The 19,114-nt window shown below is 39.1% G+C and overlaps 1 protein-coding gene across 3 annotated transcripts in view; it reads right to left on the reverse strand.

The window, feature by feature from the left end:
* The window catches only part of DMD (dystrophin), a 1,885,017-nt gene that overhangs the window by 897,286 nt on the left and 968,617 nt on the right, over positions 1-19,114 (reverse strand). For all 3 annotated transcript variants that reach the window (XM_060234097.1, XM_060234096.1, XM_060234099.1), the window contains one exon: positions 10,939-11,089. In XM_060234097.1, coding sequence (XP_060090080.1) covers positions 10,939-11,089 — 151 coding nt within the window. The remainder of the gene's footprint in view (positions 1-10,938; positions 11,090-19,114) is intronic.

Consider the following 19,114-nt stretch of genomic DNA (forward strand, 5'->3'; position numbering starts at 1 on the left):
CTAAAAATGACTGAAGCCCTTCCTGATAATTGTTACTGCAGAAATTTTGTAATCACTTCATAAACTGTATGACTATCTTGTGATGAACTTCATACCTGATAAGAAAATGTACAGGAAAAGATCAAATGGGGAGGGAGGGAGGAAGGAAAGAGCTTGAATAACAGACAATGGTCGTTTTCGCACTCACCTCCAGCCGGCGCGACCCCCCTCTTCACCGCACAGGATCTGCACGGATTTCGCACTAAATGCCACGGAGCAGCCTTTTGCGCCGGAAACTCCCGTCGCAAAAGCCGCGCAAATGCCAAACTGCTTTTTGGCGATTTACGTTTGAGCAGCTTTTGCGATGGGAGTTTCCGGCGCAAAAGGCTGCTCCGCGGCATTTAGTGCGAAATCCGCGCAGATCCTGCGCGGTGAAGAGGGGGGTCGCGCCGGCTGGAGGTGAGTGCGAAAACGACCAATGTAATGTATACAGTATGTCACAGAAGTGAGTACACCCCCTCACATTTTGTAAATATTTAAGTATATCTTTTCATGTGACAACACTGAAGAACTGACGCTTGGCTACAATGTAAAGTAGTGAGTCTACAGCTTGTATAACAGCGTAAACGTGCTATCCCCTCAAAATTATGCAACACACAGCCATTAATGTCTAAACTGCTGGCAACAAAAGTGAGTATATCCCTAAGTGAACATCAGTTATGCATAATTATTTTCCCCTCCCTCTCCCAAAATACTGGAATTTAAGAGCATCCAATGAAGTTGAAGGACAATATATTCAGGACAAACAAACAGAAATACCTTTTTTTAAAAAATAAATAAATAAAAAGGGTGATTAGAATGTGGAATTCACTTCTAGTGGATGTAGTGATGGCCACATGAATAGACAGTTTTAAAAGGAGATTAGGCAGATTCAGGTCTATCAGTGGCTACTTGCTATGGTAACTGAGGGGAACCTCCACATTCAGTGGTAGCAAACCCCTGAAGCCCAGTACTAGAAGGCAACATCAGATGAAGTTCTCAGTCTCTAAGCACTGTTGTTGGCCTTTCAGAGGAACTGGCTGGCTACTGTGTGAGACAGGATGATGAACTAGATGGGCCACTGGTCTAATCCAGCAGGGCTCTTCTTATAGAAATGATATGTTCATAAGAGGCATCCTGTTAAACAGAGCTTTTGCCTGACACAAGGCACTTGAAGAATTACTATTAGAGTTATGCTTGACCCCAGTCCCTGACATTTTGTGGTTGGCTCTCTTGTGGCAGGCATTTTGTAGCTGCACCCTCCGCCCTGTGTCTGCAAACTCATAAAGTTAGGGGACTCTATTGCTGCTCTGATTAGCATACTGAGTAGGAAGGTGACCATTTAAGATAGTAAAAACCTCTTCTGAAATGGAGCAGGTATACTAGAGCATTTGATGAAACTCTAGAATGTTCCTGTGCAGAACCCATGTATTACTATAGATGACTATAGGAAGAACATCAGTTACAGGTAATTATCCTGCTTTCAGATGTCCTTACCATAATTACTTCAATAATAGTAGATTCTCTCTGTCTCTTTCACTCACTACAGAATATTCACTTAAGGTCTATAACATGTTATGATTCCCAACATTCTATCTATCTATCTATCTATCTATCTATCTATCTATCTATCTATCTATCTATCTATCTATCTATTTATTATTTTATTTATTTATTACATTTGATTTATATCCCGCCCTCTCCACAAGCGGACTCAGGGCGGCTCACAGTATCTATACAATTAAACCAGTACAATATATAAAACCATAATTTGACATTTTCAGTTTAAAAAACATATTACAATTAAAATTATTAAAACCATTTTAAAGTGCTGAATCCCTACATTATAGCGGCATTAGAATTTCAAACAGTGATCACCGGTGTTCTGTGTGATGTCCGGTAGCAGCCATCTTCATCAAGCATCGAAGCCCTGCTTGAACAACTCGGTCTTACAGGCCCCGCGGAACGCAGACAGATCCCGCAGGGCCCGTATGGCTTCTTTTTAGGGTTGCCAAGTCCAATTTAAGAAATATCTGGGGACTTTGGGGGTGGAGCCAGGAGACATTGGGGGCGGAGCCGAAAGCAAGGGTGTGACAAGCACAACTGAACTCCAAAGGGAGTTCTGGCCATCACATTTAAAAGGACCGCACATCTTTTAAATCCCTTCCCTCCATAGAAAATAATGGATAGGGGCACCTTCTTTTGGGGCTCATAGAATTGGACCTCCTGGTTCAATCTTTTTGAAACTTGGGGGGTATTTTGGGGAGAGGTACTGGATGCTATGCTGCAAATTTGGTGCCTCTACCTAAAAAAAACAGCCCCCCCCCCCAGAGTCCCAGATACCCGTGGATCAATTCTCCATTATTTTCTATGAGAATAAGTCTCCTTAGGGAATAATAGAGTTCCCTCCCCCTGCTTTCTCTCTCTCACTCACACACATGCTTAACTGTCTCTGGTGCCTCCAAAACGAGGTCTGGAAAATACAGGGACCCTGCTCTCTTTTCCATACTCACTTGTCTGAAACGAAAGCAAAACAATGAGGGACTGCACTCTGACGAGGTCTGCTGTTGCGAACCCTTCTCCTTGAAGTAATTCCTGCTCCAATTTAAAGGAACACACACATTTTAAAACTGGACATGTTTGCAGGTCCTGCCGGAGATCTAGAGGTACATGGTGACTGTGGGGGGAGGGGCTTCCCCCCTGGCCAGCTGGCTGGGGGAGGGGGGAAGCCTGTAAAACCGAGGGATCCCCTGCTGGGACCTGGGGATTGGGAAGCCTATCTTTTTTACAGGTAAATGCATACCAGTTTATTTGCTGCTTTGCTGACCTGTGAATTTACATGTACAGCTGCTACCCACAAAAAAAACAGAGCAGAATGCCTGTGACAAAATCCATCCTTTTATCTTGTTCTACTATACTGTGTTCCTGGGCAAGAATGGTATAAGATGTAGGCCAGAAAGCCTGACTCTGGGTATTAGAGCAACATCTCTTGCATTCACTATGAACACAATTATAACACTTTCTGTGCTACTTGTGATAGCCAGCATTTATTTATTTTTGGATTTTTATCTCACCCTACACCACAAGTGGACTCAGGGTGGCTTACATCATATCATAAAACAGAGTACTTTAGTGGTGCTATCCCCCCCCCCCACATCAAATACAGATAGTAATGAGTTTTTTGCATCCACTCCTTGTCTTTGGTCATTTACAATAGTAGTAATTCTCAACAAACACTGGGAATGAATTAATGTTCGGACTGATTAAAGGACTAATAGTGCAATCCTAAACAGGCTTTCTTAGAATCCTACTGAAGCCTAGGGAAACTTAGTCCCAGGAAAATGTGCTGTAAGGATTGCACACATCTGTTCTACACTCACTGATCAAACCCTTTTCTTAATAATTGTCATCCTGAGGTTCACAAGTCAAGTATGTTCTGTGAATGCTGCTGTTATAGTGAAAAGGAATTTAAAATAAACATCTCTTCTAAAATTTGGATCACTTTGTGATTCTGAAATATGTCTGCCAGCTAGTTCAGTGAATTCAGAGGAAGGGAGAGTGGAGGAGTCAAAAAGAGCAATGATACTGGAGGACATATATCTGAAGGAGACCCTCAATGCTAGAAGTGCTTCATCGATGCATGTGTTTATGCCATTTTTGAAGGGCTTCCATGCATGTCTAAAATGTGATGAAAGGTATGGCAGACAGACCACTTGAAAGATACACTGCATCAGGGCTTTTTTTTTTTAGCAGGAATGCACAGGAATGCAGTTTTGGCTGGCTTGGTGTCAGGGGGTATGGCCTAATATGCAAATGAGTTCCTGCTAGGCTTTTTCTACAAAAAGGCCTGTACAAACCAATGGTGATGTCAGGGAGTGTGACCTAATATGCAAATGAGATCCTGCTGGGCTTTTTCTTCCAGAAAAGCCCTGCACTGCATCGTATAAAAATATGCCAAATATATTATATTCCCAGAAGTCCTAGAATTGTTCAACTGAATGCAACTTATACTCTTCATTGCTGCAGAGGGGGAAAATAACTTGAAAATATAATAGGGATGTCCCCAAAATGTTTAGAGGGTGATAAATTAATGAATATATTTTAAGCTACCTTTTTTTTTGCAGGTGACAGCACAACTGACATGACACTTCAGATACATAAAATGGCCTACATTTCATCCATTGTTATTCATCTGAAACCCATAGGGAAATACTGCAGAAGATTATGGCATCATCTGACCACAAGCAAATTTGAAGCCATATAAAATTAAATAAATATGTCTTGCTTGATTCACATATTAACCAACTACACAACAGCATCAAAATGAGAAATGGTCAATAAAACATGTGAAACTCATTCCTGAAGTGTAGTAGATGCATTCATAGTTACTAAAATTAAATTATATATTATTGTATGCACGCTGAAAAGGGACAAACTGAGAGTAGCCATTTCTTTTGAGATTTAGATACAGGTTAAACATATGAAGAGTTACTTCTATCGGTTTATTTCAAATGTTAAACAACTGCTCAAATGCTCACAATGATAAACAGTGGTAACCAAAAGACATTATTCACTGCAATTTGGGTACCAAATTGCCAGTAACATTTCTGCTACTAGGACTAGAAATGGGATTTCTATTTATTTATTTGCATTTAAGATAATGCACTTTCTGACACATTCATAATACACAATACAGTGCTCAATACCCGGTCTTCTCCTTCCTATCTGATGCTACTACTATAAAATTCATTCATAATACACAATACAGTGCTAAATAGCCAGTCCTCTCCTACCCTCCAAAACAAATTGATGCTACTATGATAAAATTCATTCTTACAAAGGTTTTGCAATGAAACATGAACATAAATATTGTGGGGAACTGCATAGCCCTTGTGGCAGATCTTAAGACTCATATAACAGATGAGAATCACATGCATTTTTAGGCATGTGAATTCCAAATCCAAGAAGTATACAAAAGCACCGTGTTGTTGAGGGGGAGCAGGGGGGAAAAAAACACTTCCTAACAGCATTAAATCCTGGGCAAATAACCTGCATGGAAACTGCCTTAATGATCTTTTGATAATCTCTCAGAGAACAATGAACAAAACAGTGAGAACAAGGGAACATGAACACAGCTAGAAAAATACCACAGTAAAGGACAGAAATTCTGAGTGATTATAAAATACTCAAAAAGTTAAGATAAGCACTCTTAATTGTGCCAACTATATAATTCTTACATGAAGTTTCTAACCAAATGATCAAATGCAGCCGTTCCAGATCTGTTTTCTGACTTTGCCAGTGTTTTACTCTCATTTTGTCCCCTCTTTAAATTAATCCCATGTTTCCAAGACAAAGTTTCCTGAAGTTCCTGCTTTTCATTCAGATAATTTGTCCTTTTAACCAGCCTGTCTCTTTTCCAATACTCCTGGTCTTCTTCATCCATAGTTTACCTGATCTTAAAACATCTTCTAAGCCCTCTCTCTGATTAGTCGCCCTGACCCTGCCCTGGCGGGGAGGGCGGGATACAAATAAAAAGTATTATTATTATTATTATTATTATTATTATTATTATTATTATTATTATTATTATTATTATTATGAGCTCATTGTTGGTTCACTTTTTTTCTTCTTCTCTGCTCTTTTCTGTAAGCTTTTATTTCTACCAACTTTTCTCTCAGGTCCTTATTTCTCCAAAAATTATTCGCTATGTATATATAATGGAATCAAACTTGGAATCTAATCCTATTCAGTCTTTAATGCAGCTAATGCAGTGACATTTGGAAATGCCTAATTTGACCATCATCCTGGACAGTCATTGTCCAGCTGCACATAAAGGAGAGATCAAGTTGTGCAGTCCTCTTGATACTCACAATTTCATCTGAATAGGGCAATACAAGTATTTTGGCACATGTAACAGAAAACCAAGCTTTTTGTGGGTACATATCTGTATATTCCAAAGATGGAAAATGTGTGCATAGTCCTATTGACATTAAATGGAAACCGTATGTAGTGGGAGGATTGTTTGTAGTACCTTCTCCTATTACACAGTACTGGAGCACCAAAATTGTAATGACCGAACTTAGCTATTTTTCTAGTTGCTGTCAGTTTGTGAGTATCAGTGGGAAAGAGAACTGTTCTGCAAAGCATGGATGATGGGGACATGACCTGCTGAACAGAATCAAATGCTTTTGAGCTGTGGTGCTGGAGAAGAATCTTGAGAGTCCCTTGGACTGCAAGAAGATCTAATCAGACAGTCCTAAGGGAAATCAACCTTGACTGTTCCCTGGAAGGTCAGATGCTGAAGCTGAAGCTCAAATACTTTGGCCACCAAATAAGAAGGGAGCACTCGCTGGAGAAGACCCTGATGCTGGGAAAGATAGAAGACAAAAGAAGAAGGGGACGGCAAAATATGAGATGGTTAGACAGAGTTACGGATGTAACTAACACGAATTTGAGCAGACTGTGGAGGATGGTGGAAGACAGGAGGGCCTGGCATGACTTTGTCCGTGGGGTTGCAAAGAATCAGACTTGACTGTACGACTGAACAACAACAACAAAATGTTCCTGATGAACAGAATCAAGCTGATGTTTCAATGCATTGTATTTCTGCTTTACACTAATTATTGCATCACATTAGTGACTTTGAGAAACTCTCTCAATTCTACAAGTCCTATAAGTATAAATTATTTCTGGGCTTATGCCAACTAGCTGGGGTCAAGAATTTGCTCATATCCACTGACAATTACAAATACATAAAGACTGTATATGGAAAAGAGGATGGAAGAGAGGCTCAGGCTACATTCCCACAACCTGATGGCAGGCATGCTTTTCCTTCATGGGACAGAGGCAATTCTCCCTCTGAGCTGTGGAGTCTGTTGAGCAAAAACTCTACTTTGTGAGCTACTGACATTAAAGCTGTAAGTGAGCTGTGAGTGAGCAATTTGGCTACTGCATAAATTAGTTTGCTTTGGGACCATCCTTCCTGAACTAAGACAAAAATGTGCGAGCTGGAGGCTAAAAAACTGAGAGCTAGCTCATGTTAACTCAGCTTAGAGGGAACATAGACAGAGGCAAACAATTTGCTTTTACTTGTTGGAAGATGACAGAACTAAACGAACTGTGAGAAAGATAGTGACTGAGCCTCAGGATTTGTTCTGCAGTTAATACAATAGCCTCACCTGCTTCATGCAAAGCATGGAGACACAGATAAGACATGACCAAACCGGATGAGACATGAATGATCAATTATGAGGAAAGATTGGATCTCTCTATGTGAGTGAGAAATGCTGATAGAAGATTTAATTTTTTTAAAAAGCAGATGGGAGTTGGGCGGTATAGGCATGGCAACCTTTTAAAAAGTAATCTTCAAATAGGGAGACTGTATTTATAGATGAGGCCACTGGTTGATGTTTAAAGTAGAAAAGTGATGTTTTGTACAGATGAGCGCTGTATCTTCATGTTCCTTATGCTGTTATGCTGTGCTGTTTGAAGTGTATTTCTCCTAAGGTGTTTTGATACTGGAAGATGGGATCTACACATAATTACATATTGCTATATGATTATCATTCACACTGCATTTTTGCTCAGGAAAATGTAGCATATAAATAAATAAATTATGCCAGTGGAGTAAATTATATACGCATAATGTCCAATGGCATGGGCATCCAGTTAAAATCAGATGGACTGGAAGAAAAACAATTACTTTAACTGACTGCATAAGGGTAAAGAAATGCATGCACCACTTCTCACTGGTACATTTATTTTGTATACCTGTCTCTTGCTCCCTTTAATGTACTATGTATACTATGTTTGCTTTTACTTTTCTAAATTATGTTTACACTGTATTCTGGTCTTGAGCATTTTGTAGGTGTTCTGCTCTCCTGCAAGAGGGAACCTGTGTGGAAAATCACCATTCTTTGTGTCCACAGAAAATGAGGTAGGATACAAGCCAAAGTTACTCCTAAAGAGGCAACCGTAAGGAGATTTAGCACAACTACTACTACTACTACTGCTACTACTACTGCTACCTCTTTCTCCCACTGTTCTGGACTATACCACACCACCAGTAGAGTTAATTGTCTTATTGCATTTCACAGAAGTTATGTGCAAAATCAGGTCCCAACATCATGGCTCCCCAAAATATGCTTTTTATCCTTCTGTCTTTTTACAGTTTTGTATCATCCTGTCTGATGAGAGTTCTGATGAACCCAAAAGCTTGCACAGAACTTTGTACCAATTTGATTGGTCCTAACAAAAAGTATTAAATGGATTTTTTTTTGTGGCCCAAAGTACAACTTTGTCTACCATCATGACCAAGCATTTAATGCTTTTATTAAATTTCCCATTGTAAGCCACCATGTACATATTCTCTGGTCAGATGCAACAGAAATTTTCTAAGTAAAATAAAGAATAAAATGAGGGAGGAAAACAAAATAGTAAAATTTAATTATAAAACAAGGGAGAAACACAACATGTTTACATATAATGGAAAAACTCCCAGGAAAAAATGTTTTTGACTAGTACGTAAAGCTCAATTAATTTGGTACAAGGAGAATCTAAATGCAGAGAGTTAAATAGATGGAGATAATACAGATAAATTGATGTCTCCTATATGAATTTAACACAGATAGCAATCCTTCAAATACCCAGAATCTCAGATACTCTAGGGTTATAAAAGTAATACTTTGAACTGAACCAGGAAGTGATATGGCAAGTTGTAGAGACCCTACTTGACCACACAAGAACTCCATCTATTTAACACGCTGCCAATCAGCTGCCACATAGGGCAAAAGCAGGACACAGAAGCCACGGCTTCTGCCTCCTAGTACTGGCATTCAGAGATTTATTGCCTATGCATATGGAGGTTCGCTTTAGACATAGCCACTAATGGACCTGTCCTTCATGAATCTGACTAAAGCCTTTATGGCTATAACAACAGTGAGTCCTGCAAATTTACCTTCCATTGACTGAAGGGGTACTTCCTTTTATCTGTCCTGAATCTATTGCCTGTCAATCTAACTGGGTGTCTACAAGCTGTAGTACTATAGAGTAGGGAGCAAAAGTTCTCTGAGTCCCTTCTACATGTTGTGTATAATTGTAGGAACAAGAATTGGCTGTTCTATTTTCAGTGCCTTTCCTATTAAACCTCAGCATGAAGTTCACATTTTTCATAATTACTGTATATATAGGGGGTATTTTCATCGAGAAAACCACTGCAACTCCAAGATCTTTTCCCCTCTCCATATCAGCCAGTTCAGATCTCATCAGTATACATTTAAAATCAAGATTTTTTTTGTTCCAGTTTGTATCACCTTGGTTTTCACCATCCAGACAATTGGGTGTTATCTACAAACCTAGCTACTATACTGCTTGTCCCTAATTCTAGATTATTTTTTAATTAATTAAATAGCATCAGGAAGTGAGCATTCTCAAACCCCACTGCTTAGTTCCTTCCAGTTGACAAGATATGGGGTACAATCACACAAGCAGTTTGGCCTGCCATAGCCACCCCTTCCCTCTGGATTAAATGGGCAAGATCACATACACACAACTGCCTCCCATGCCCAACTCACCCTTACCTCACACTAAAACAACTCTCACATTGATTAAATAGCCACCAGCACATTTGGATGGTTTTGCCGGCAAAGCACTTCTATGGCAGGTTTTCAGCCATCTGATAGCCCCAGCACACCATGGAAATGCATGAGCTGTGTGATCATTTCACTTAATTTCTGGCATGTCCTTTTCCCACAAAACCTGACTCCAATGTGCGCTTCAGCACTCCCATAGAACTGTCCAGGAGCTTGTATGTGCTTGTCTGCTTCTGCACACACACAGCAGGAATTTGGAAACAAAACTCAATCCAGCCATGGGTCCATGGTTACAGTGTGTTGACCATGTGAATGGCAAACCCACAGTGCTATGAGGCCAGCTCAGTGGCTGCCATCTGATTGACTTGAAACAGCACAAAATCAAGTGGTTTTTTTAATCAGCTAAGATCCTGCCACAGCAACCTGCCCGTCAGACTGCAGGCACAGTCTCGCTGCCTCACATCAGAAAGCAATCTTGCAATAGCATTTTAAACTAATTAAAGCTTCTGAACAATCTTCAAAAGAAGCTACACATAGAGGTCATTGCAGTAACAAAACTTAGATGTAGATAACTGTGGCCATATTGTGATTTATGAATGAATTGGTCATTCTAAACTATAATTTCCCATTGCATAACAACTGTTTAAATTCTAGTAAATGAGATGGTGTTGACAGCCTAGATGAATTTTACAGAAGTCCAGGATGCAAGTTAGTCAAATATTATTAAATGTTATTGAAGCTGAGAATGAGCGATTTAAGGTCCTAAGATCACATAACAAGTTCCTCATAGAGGTGAGATTTTGTCTAGGAAGTTCCAGCTAAAATGCCAGCTTCTGACAGTTAACTTTATGGTGAATGTTTTCATTCTGAAAATTAATCAAAAACATCAGCACTACATTTTCACAATACTGACACTGGACATAAATTTATATGCGAATAAGGGTATTCCATAACAAGAATGTTACCACAGAAATAGTCTTGTCTCAAGTTACCACCTACCTAGCCTTGAAAGGTACCCAGAATAGAAGTGGAAGCTCTGCACAGGAAAAGATGGTCCCAAATCATTGAACTTTAACCTACCTGCTGAAGTGAATCTGGAAACAAACTGGGAGTTTAAAACAACAAGAAAACCAGTATAATACGTTCTGTACAGTGGGTCCCATTTACTAACTTTATTATGACATCCAGAACTAGCTGAAAAAATCATATGTTCATATAAACAATACATAAAAAACATATGCATTTTTATGTATAAACAATACATAAAAAACATATGCATTTCTATGTAGAGCCTTATAGAGACCAAGTATTATAAGAGGCTATAGCCTACCTTGAGGTTTTCCTTGGTTTTGGAAATATCAGGATCTTCCGATTCTGTGCGTATTTTAGCTAAATTCTGTTCTGCCTCAGTTAGCCAGAGGTTAAAATTCTTCATGCCACGGTGGAAATTTCTCCACTTCTCCACTGACCTGTCAAACCGCCTGTAAAATGGAATAGGAACTGTGAAGATATATTTTAGGACATTATTTGATTGACACCAGAAAGCCAAATATTTAAAATATTGTTTATTAAAATATTTTAACACATGATTTTAAATGTACAATGGACGCAATTATGATGCATTCTATAGTTCTGAAACTGAATTTCCTGACATACCTGGGGAGTAGAAATATATTACTGAATATATATTTTAAAATATATATCAGGAGTGCATCTACAAATCTTGGGATATTGTGCTGTTGTTGCACTACAGAAATCATTTACAAATTGATTGTTACGTAGGCAATATGGTCCTTTTACCAGTGACTGTTACGGTGCAATATGCAATATTTATTGATAAGTGGATGCAGCCCATTAAATGTTACTGTACTGGTATTCCAACACGGGCAGATGAAAGCTAAGAAATTCAGTACAAACGTGATTATCATGAGGTTCCGAGTCCTTGTGCACTTATTATCATTATTATAAATGCCGTTGAAATACAGTGGCTGTGCATTCTTGCAGTTTTTCAGAAAATTAAGCTTCTTGGAAAAATATTCAGTTTAATTTCAGATAATTCAGCCCCTACCTGCAACTGGATACCGTTATGATGCAGGAAGGCCACCTTTGCCTCTTCAGAAGGAGAAAGAGCAAGGCTTCAAGCTGCAGCTGGGTTCTTTGCAGGGAGCAGAGCCAGCATTGTATCGGTTGGCTTCACCCCCACCCTCTCAGTCTTGCCTCATGCTCGGCCCACTCTCCAACCCTGTCTGTAGTGCAGGCTTTTGCTGGTCACCCTATTTCAATGGGGACTGGGTAGAAATGTTTCACCCTTTCCTGATTGGCTGGATGGAGGGGGTGTTTTCACCTACCCTGCACTGTGGCTCAGTAGATTGTGGGATTGGCTGGTGTGGTGTTGTTGGATAGGCTGGTCACTTTATGTTGGGCAGTATTCTGACTGTTATTGAATTTTGCAGCTTGGTGAGCACCATGCAGGAGCCCCATTTGGGCTGAGGGGGTCTTGCAGTATCATCCCTGAGGCCAAACAAGAGCCACTTGGAGTTGGCTCCGCTCCAGGGCAAGGTGTCTCACCCACTGCTTGGCAAGGGAGGGGTCTAGGAATGACCCTTGGCCTTGACCATGCCGCCAATTAATGTTTGCCCTTGCCATTTGACTGTTAAATAAAGTGGCTGTTAGTTTATTCAATGTTTGGTTGTCTGTCTCTTTATTCCAACTTGGCGGGGGGGGGGAATACTTTGCATCAATGCAGCAAGTTAGTAACAGATTATTTTAAAATAGAAAATGACAATTTAAAAAATAAATGTATTTCTTTGCTTAAGTGCACACTTTGGTGAAATTGAACACAAAATATTTTAATGCATAAATAATTGAAAGGTCTAAACAATCACATTATGGATATAGTCACATTGACTGGCAGTGCAACATTTTAGATTATTTATCATGAGACAGTATCTCCCAACTATAAATCAGTGTTCTATTTTAATCTTTAACTGCTTATATACTACATTTGGTCTAAGGACTCTCTAATGTAGTCATTAAACTACCTGTTAAATTTAACAGGAATGGCATCCCATTCAAACAAGTGTGTGTGTCATTCCTTGGAAGCTCCAAATATTCACTGCAGTTTGTGTACTTGATTGGTTGATCAGCAGCAGTTCAGAGAAACATAGACATGCCAGTGTTTCATTCATTTTAAAAGAATTCATTTATGCCTAGTTTATCTAGATTGTGATAAATGATATAGATGTCTTTTCCACCTATGGTATTATACATTATCAAATAATGTTTTTATTGTTTTATTTGCAGTTTTAATCTGTTGTGAGCTATCCTGAGCCCTACATGCAGGGAAGGGAGAGATAAGTTTGGAGAGCCAGTTTGGTGTAGTGGTTAAGTGTGCGGACTCTTATCTGGGAGAACCGGGTTTGATTCCCCACTCCTCCACTTGCACCTGCTAGCATGGCCTTGGGTCAGCCATAGCCCTGGCAGAGGTTGTTCTTGAAAGGGCAGCTGCTGTGAGAGCACTCTCCAGCCCCACCTACCTCACAGGGTGTCTGTTGTGGGGGAGGAAGGTAAAGGAGATTGTAAGCCGCTCTGAGACTCTTCGGAGTGGAGGGCGGGATATAAATCCAATATCTTCATCTTCATAAAAAGACAAACAATAAACTATCTAGCCTATGAACATCAACACTTAGGGGTCAGACAAATGAGACAAAGATCACACCATCTGTCCCAACCATAAAATACAAATTGCAGGCCCTGTGCAGCATCAATTTGCCCCTGGGCCATGCAGGGGAAAGGCCATTCAATTTTTACCAGCTTTCCTTATTTGAAATTGGATTCTATGCTCTCAAATCATCATTTAAAGGATGAGTATGTTAAGAATGTTCATTTTTATCATAACTTAATTTTAAAATAAATAATTAAAAGTTTTTAAAATAATAGAGGAGAGGGGAGCTAGTTTGTAGTGACAACACCATGAGGTAGTAGTGTGGTTAAATCCCTACACCCTTCCATGCATGGTCCAGGGCAAACAGAATCTGCAAGAGATTGTAATTTACATTTTATGAACAGAAGATAAATGTGATTTTTGTCTCTTGGACACTCACATATCGACATTAGCAGAACAAGGCTAGAGTACTCTCCAAGAGGCAATAGCAGTGTCCATACAATTGTTTTTATACAAAACAATCCCTTGTATTACCAGCCATAAGGCATCACAGCATCTCACTACCAAAAACCCACTCTAAGGCAAAATGGCAATATTCAGTCTACTCTCCACGTAACCCTCTCTGGGTTGTCTGACTTAGGTTTGCATATTTAATCAGGGTCACCCTATAAGCCAATGCCACAAATTTAGGAATAGTAAGAACAACAGGGGAATCACAGGGAAGATATATGCAAACAACAAAAACAATCTCTGAGATATGAATAAACTACCAAACCTTTTAATACTTTTTAAATATGTTTATATACTTTTTAATTATAAAAATGCTTCATACTTAATATGTTTAACACAAAAGTTCACATTGACAACCATAAAAACAATTAAATCCTTATAAACAGAGCCCATAGTGATTAACTGATACAGCTTACAAATAACTAGTTAATAATATAATAGACACGTTTTGTGTTTCCACTTGTGCTGTATTTTACAAGGGAGTAAGCCAGTTCCTTTCAATAGAAGCATAGCAAAGCCTTCAACTCCATTGCTGGCCACAAAACTCTTCATACAGATTGGATAAAACACTGAGGCTTCATAAAAGCACCACCTTGAAAATGCAATTAACAAAACTCTAATACAGGTTGTTTATGAACTAATATGATACATTTCAAAGACCCAGGGATGAAACCAAAACTTTATTCTCCAAACAATATAGCTGTTACAGGGTGCATGCACTCTTAACACTCACCCATTGTTGCAATATATTTCTTTTCATTTGGAGCAAACCACTTATATATCTGGTCCAAACCTTCACTTCTATGTATGGCATAATGCTCTCCAATAAATTTATTGAGACCAAGTATGTATAAGGAGTAAGTTATTTTTCATTTAGAGCAGGACCAAAATCTGTCATTATTGCTGGCAAAAAGGCTCTAAAGATACTGCCTACTGTTGGTCCTTTTCAAGTGAATGTACCCCATAATTGCCTACAGCTGGTTATGCAGTCTCATGGCCCCAAAGGTGCACAGACCTTAATCAGGGTTGCCAACTTATTTATAACAGTTTACTCATATCACAGAGATTGTTTTTGTTGTTTGCGCAAATTTAGGAATAAGCAGCAAGTATCTTTGATATTTTTTAATTGGAGGTATTTTATATGCTGTTAGCCACCCTGAGATCCATTTGGGGGAGGGAGTGGGGTATAAAACTGATATTTAAAAGTAAAATAAAATATATTTACAAATATTGTATACATATTTAAATTGAGAACAGAAGTAGAGTAACACAGACTACAGGAAGGTGGATAGAAAGTCAAACAAATATTTAACTCTCATTGCAGCTTTTTTTTTTTGGAAAAAGCAGTGTCAGAGCTGTCAAGAGGTAAATGAAGGAAAAACACATGGGTGCCCCTCATGAACTTTTAAATGTTTTTTGAGAATTTTGTTTCCATGAAGAAGTTCTGAAACTCCATTCTATTGTGTGCCTCCAGAAAAAAAGCCCTGACTTCCACACCTCTCAGAATCTTAAAAAGAATCTGAAGGAAAGGATAAGCGATAACTGTTTCAAAATGATAAATCAATGTTATGTTTTTCCTTATTAAAAATTAATTTTTTTGGTTTTGCTCAGCAAAGAATAAGACCCACGCATGGTAGATCTACTGCAGAGCAAGACTTTTGGAATACGGTATATAAAATTGTCAAGGAGTTACAAAAAAATCAATTTCAATTTAAAGCAGAAATTTTTCTATTCAATTATGTTAAAACAATTCAGAAATCATACAAAGAATTTTTTTAAAACATTTGGCTGCAGTCGGGGCTTTTTTTTGCAGCAGGAACTCCTTTGCATATGAGGCCACACCCCCTGATGTAGTCAATCCTCCTGAAGCTTACAGTAGGCCCTGTATTAAGAGCCCTGTATGCTCTTGGAGGATTGGCTATATCAGGGGGTGTGGGCTCATATGCAAAGGAGTTCCTGTAACAACCCAAAAAAAAAAAGCTCTGGCTGCAGCATGAATACTATGTGAAATACTGGAAAGCTTATTTTTTGTCTATTAAAAGGAAATGGTTAATAAAGATGTATGATATATTAAAATGAAAAATTAACTGTTTGCAATTTGGCAAAAATATAATATACAAGAATATGTATTTGAGGCTTACAGTATTATTTTGAAAATATAATTAAATATAAATATAATTTTAAAAAGTAATTAAAATATATAACAATTATTAAATGGAGTTATTATGGAATTTGGTTTATACATTTATGTTATAATAATAATAATAATTTTATTAATTTTTTATTTCTATCCCGCACCTCCCCGCCGGAGCAGGCTCAGGGCGGCTCACAACATAAAACACACATTACATCAATTATACTTATAAAACATGGTTAAAACAATTACAGAGTATTAAAATTAACATAACAGTATGGCGTTATAAACAGGTTTCAATAAATTTCAGACGTAAAAACGTTTCAAGAATAAAAGCATTTCTAGCAGCATATCTAGATTTGTCACAGTTTTTCGCTAGTTGAAGGCCATCTTGAAAAGGTGGGTCTTACAGGCCCTACGGAATCCCTCTAAACATCGTAGGGCCCTCATCTCCTCAGGGAGTTGGTTCCACAGTAATGGAGCAGTAATAGAGAAGGCCCGGTCCCGGGTGGCTTTCAGTCTGGCCTCCCTTGGCCCTGGGATATTCAGCTGGTTTTTCCCAGATGACCTCAGTGCCCTCTGGGGCTCGTATGGGGAGAGACGGTCCCTTAGGTAGGTAGGTCCTCGGCCATATAGGGCTTTAAAGGTAATAACCAGCACCTTGTAGCGAACTCGGTATGCCACTGGCAACCAGTGCAGTTCGCGCAGCCCCGGCTGTATGTGCTCCCACCTTGGAAGCCCCAGCAACAGCCTAGCCGCCGCGTTCTGCACCAGCTGCAGCCGCCGAATTCGGCACAAGGGCAGCCCCATGTAGAGGGCGTTGCAGTAGTCCAGTCTCGAGGTGACCGTAGCATGGATCACTGTTGCTAGGTCGCGGCGCTCTAGGAAGGGGGCCAACTGCTTCGCCCGACGAAGATGAAAGAACGCGGACTTGGCAGCGGCCGCTATCTGTGCCTCCATTGATAATGAAGGCTCCAGAAGAACCCCCAGGCTCTTGACCTTGTGTGCCGCTTTAAGCTGCACACCGTCAAGGACTGGCAAGGGGATTTCCCCTCCCAGGGCACCGCGACCCAAGCACAGGACCTCTGTCTTCGTTGGATTCAACTTCAGCCCACTCAGTCTGAGCCAGCCTGCCACGGCTTGCAGTGCTAGGTCCAGGCTTTCTGGGACGGAGCCAGGCCGGCCATCCATTAGCAGGTAGAGTTGGGTGTCATCAGCATATTGATGGCATCTATGTAGAACATAGATTCTGATGTTTCAAAATGTGATTTTTTAAAAAAAAAATGCAATCTGGGTTCTGTGTCAAACACTCACTTAAACTGTTACATTGACTGCAGCATAATATACCATGACATTATCTCCAACATGCAAACACTGCCACTGCCCAAATAAACGTGTTCTGGACCTTTGTTAGTGCCTTCCTTTTTAAGCGCAGTTTCATATCTATTTAAAAGTTGTAATTTCATGGAATTCTAGGTGGCAAAAAAGAGTCTTTTTTGTTCACAATCAACTAAAACTATATCCTTTTTACTAAACAATGTCCTGAGGACTATGCTAACATTAGCCTAAAATATGCAGTGTTGTTAACTTGATTCAGCACAATTAGCACCTTGGAAGGAATATAGAAATCTTCCAAGTAATATTAACAACTCTATTTATGTGACCAAAGTGTTAATTTTAATAAATAAGGTCATCCGTGCAGATAATAATGTCTATACTGTTTTTACAGAGTTGTGCACTTGACTGAAAAAACAAAACCTGTTTTGAAGCAATCTTTTTTTTTTTACAGAATATACATTTTGAGAGTTTTATCAAACTTAATTTTCATATAATCTGTGCATATGCACAAAGGGAAATGATTAAGTTAGACTTCAGTGTGGCTAGATGTTGAAAAGTATTCATTCCCTAAATATCACCCGGAGATACTAGAACAGAAGGAAGGTGTATGCAGTCTTTTGCAGACTTAAAAAGCATAGCACATGTAAATTGAAAAACAATTTATATAGAAGGTTGATATCATAAAATGGATTGAAAAAGTAGGCTATATTATCTAATATCATCAACATTGTCAATAGCCATTACAGCTATTTTTATTGAGCTTTTACATTTCATTAGCCTGAAAGCATTGTTTTTCTTAGGCAGTGCCATTCTTTTCTTGATGTTTCTAATAATCATTTTTGTTTTTATCTATACAGATCAAAGGAATGAACAGACTTTTATTAAGAATTATTTTCTTCTGGAAATAGGGTTCAGCTTACTATTATATTTTGGATTCAGCTTGAACATAGAATTAGTATTAAATTTGCAGACAGTAACAATATTTCCTTGCATTAAGATGCAATTGACTAGATCCCAGTTGTTTGCTTTAAAAAATTCTGGCAACACTTCTCCCAAGAATATATCATTTAAATTATTTTTTTAATTTGAATTCAAAAACATTTTTTCATTTGTGTAACTGGAAGGGCTGATTTTTATGAATTTCCTTTTCCAACCTCAGACTGTTCCCTAAGATTCCACTGACCCTTAGAGTGGAATTTCAGAGAGCACAGTGAATGGCAATGAGAGGGAAGGCTTAGAAGATCTGTTATGTAATAGTCATTTGAATCCAGCCCTTGTATTGCTTATCGCATAGGACTCGTAATTGCAATGTGCTGACTTTAAGCATTGTAGTGATATTTTAAGCGTAGTCCTATAGATTAAGATATATTATTTTAGAACAGGTAGTACTGCTTATTAATTTGCTATAGCCATTGTTAGGTCCAGAATGGAGCACTTGACTAACATAACACATCCAGCTCTCTGTTTAAAGTTTGGGTTGATAAAGCCCTGAAAGGCAGTGGAAGTCTTCTCTGGCTTTGTGAGAGGGCAAGAGATATCACACACATACATAACAGAAAAGGGTGAGGAGCTATTGTGCTACAATGAAGTAAGTAAAGAGGAGATGCCTGGATTTTATGTAGGTGCACATGCATGCATGCGTGCATGCATGCACACACACAAAGATATAACTAGGACTAGTCTGTTGCCACAGAGTAGAAAGAGAAGCACTGTGATAGTTCAGGCTGGTTATCCCAAGAGAAGTAGGATGACTCAGACCAAAGGGGTGCACTTAATCTTATATCCTCTATCCCATGCTTGCCTTCGTCCCTTGGATTGGTCTGTGTCACCTGGTGGCTAGGGTCAGCCTCTGTGTCTGGA

This window comes from Heteronotia binoei, chromosome 3 (genome assembly GCF_032191835.1).
Source record: "Heteronotia binoei isolate CCM8104 ecotype False Entrance Well chromosome 3, APGP_CSIRO_Hbin_v1, whole genome shotgun sequence".
Lineage (NCBI taxonomy): Eukaryota > Metazoa > Chordata > Lepidosauria > Squamata > Gekkonidae > Heteronotia > Heteronotia binoei.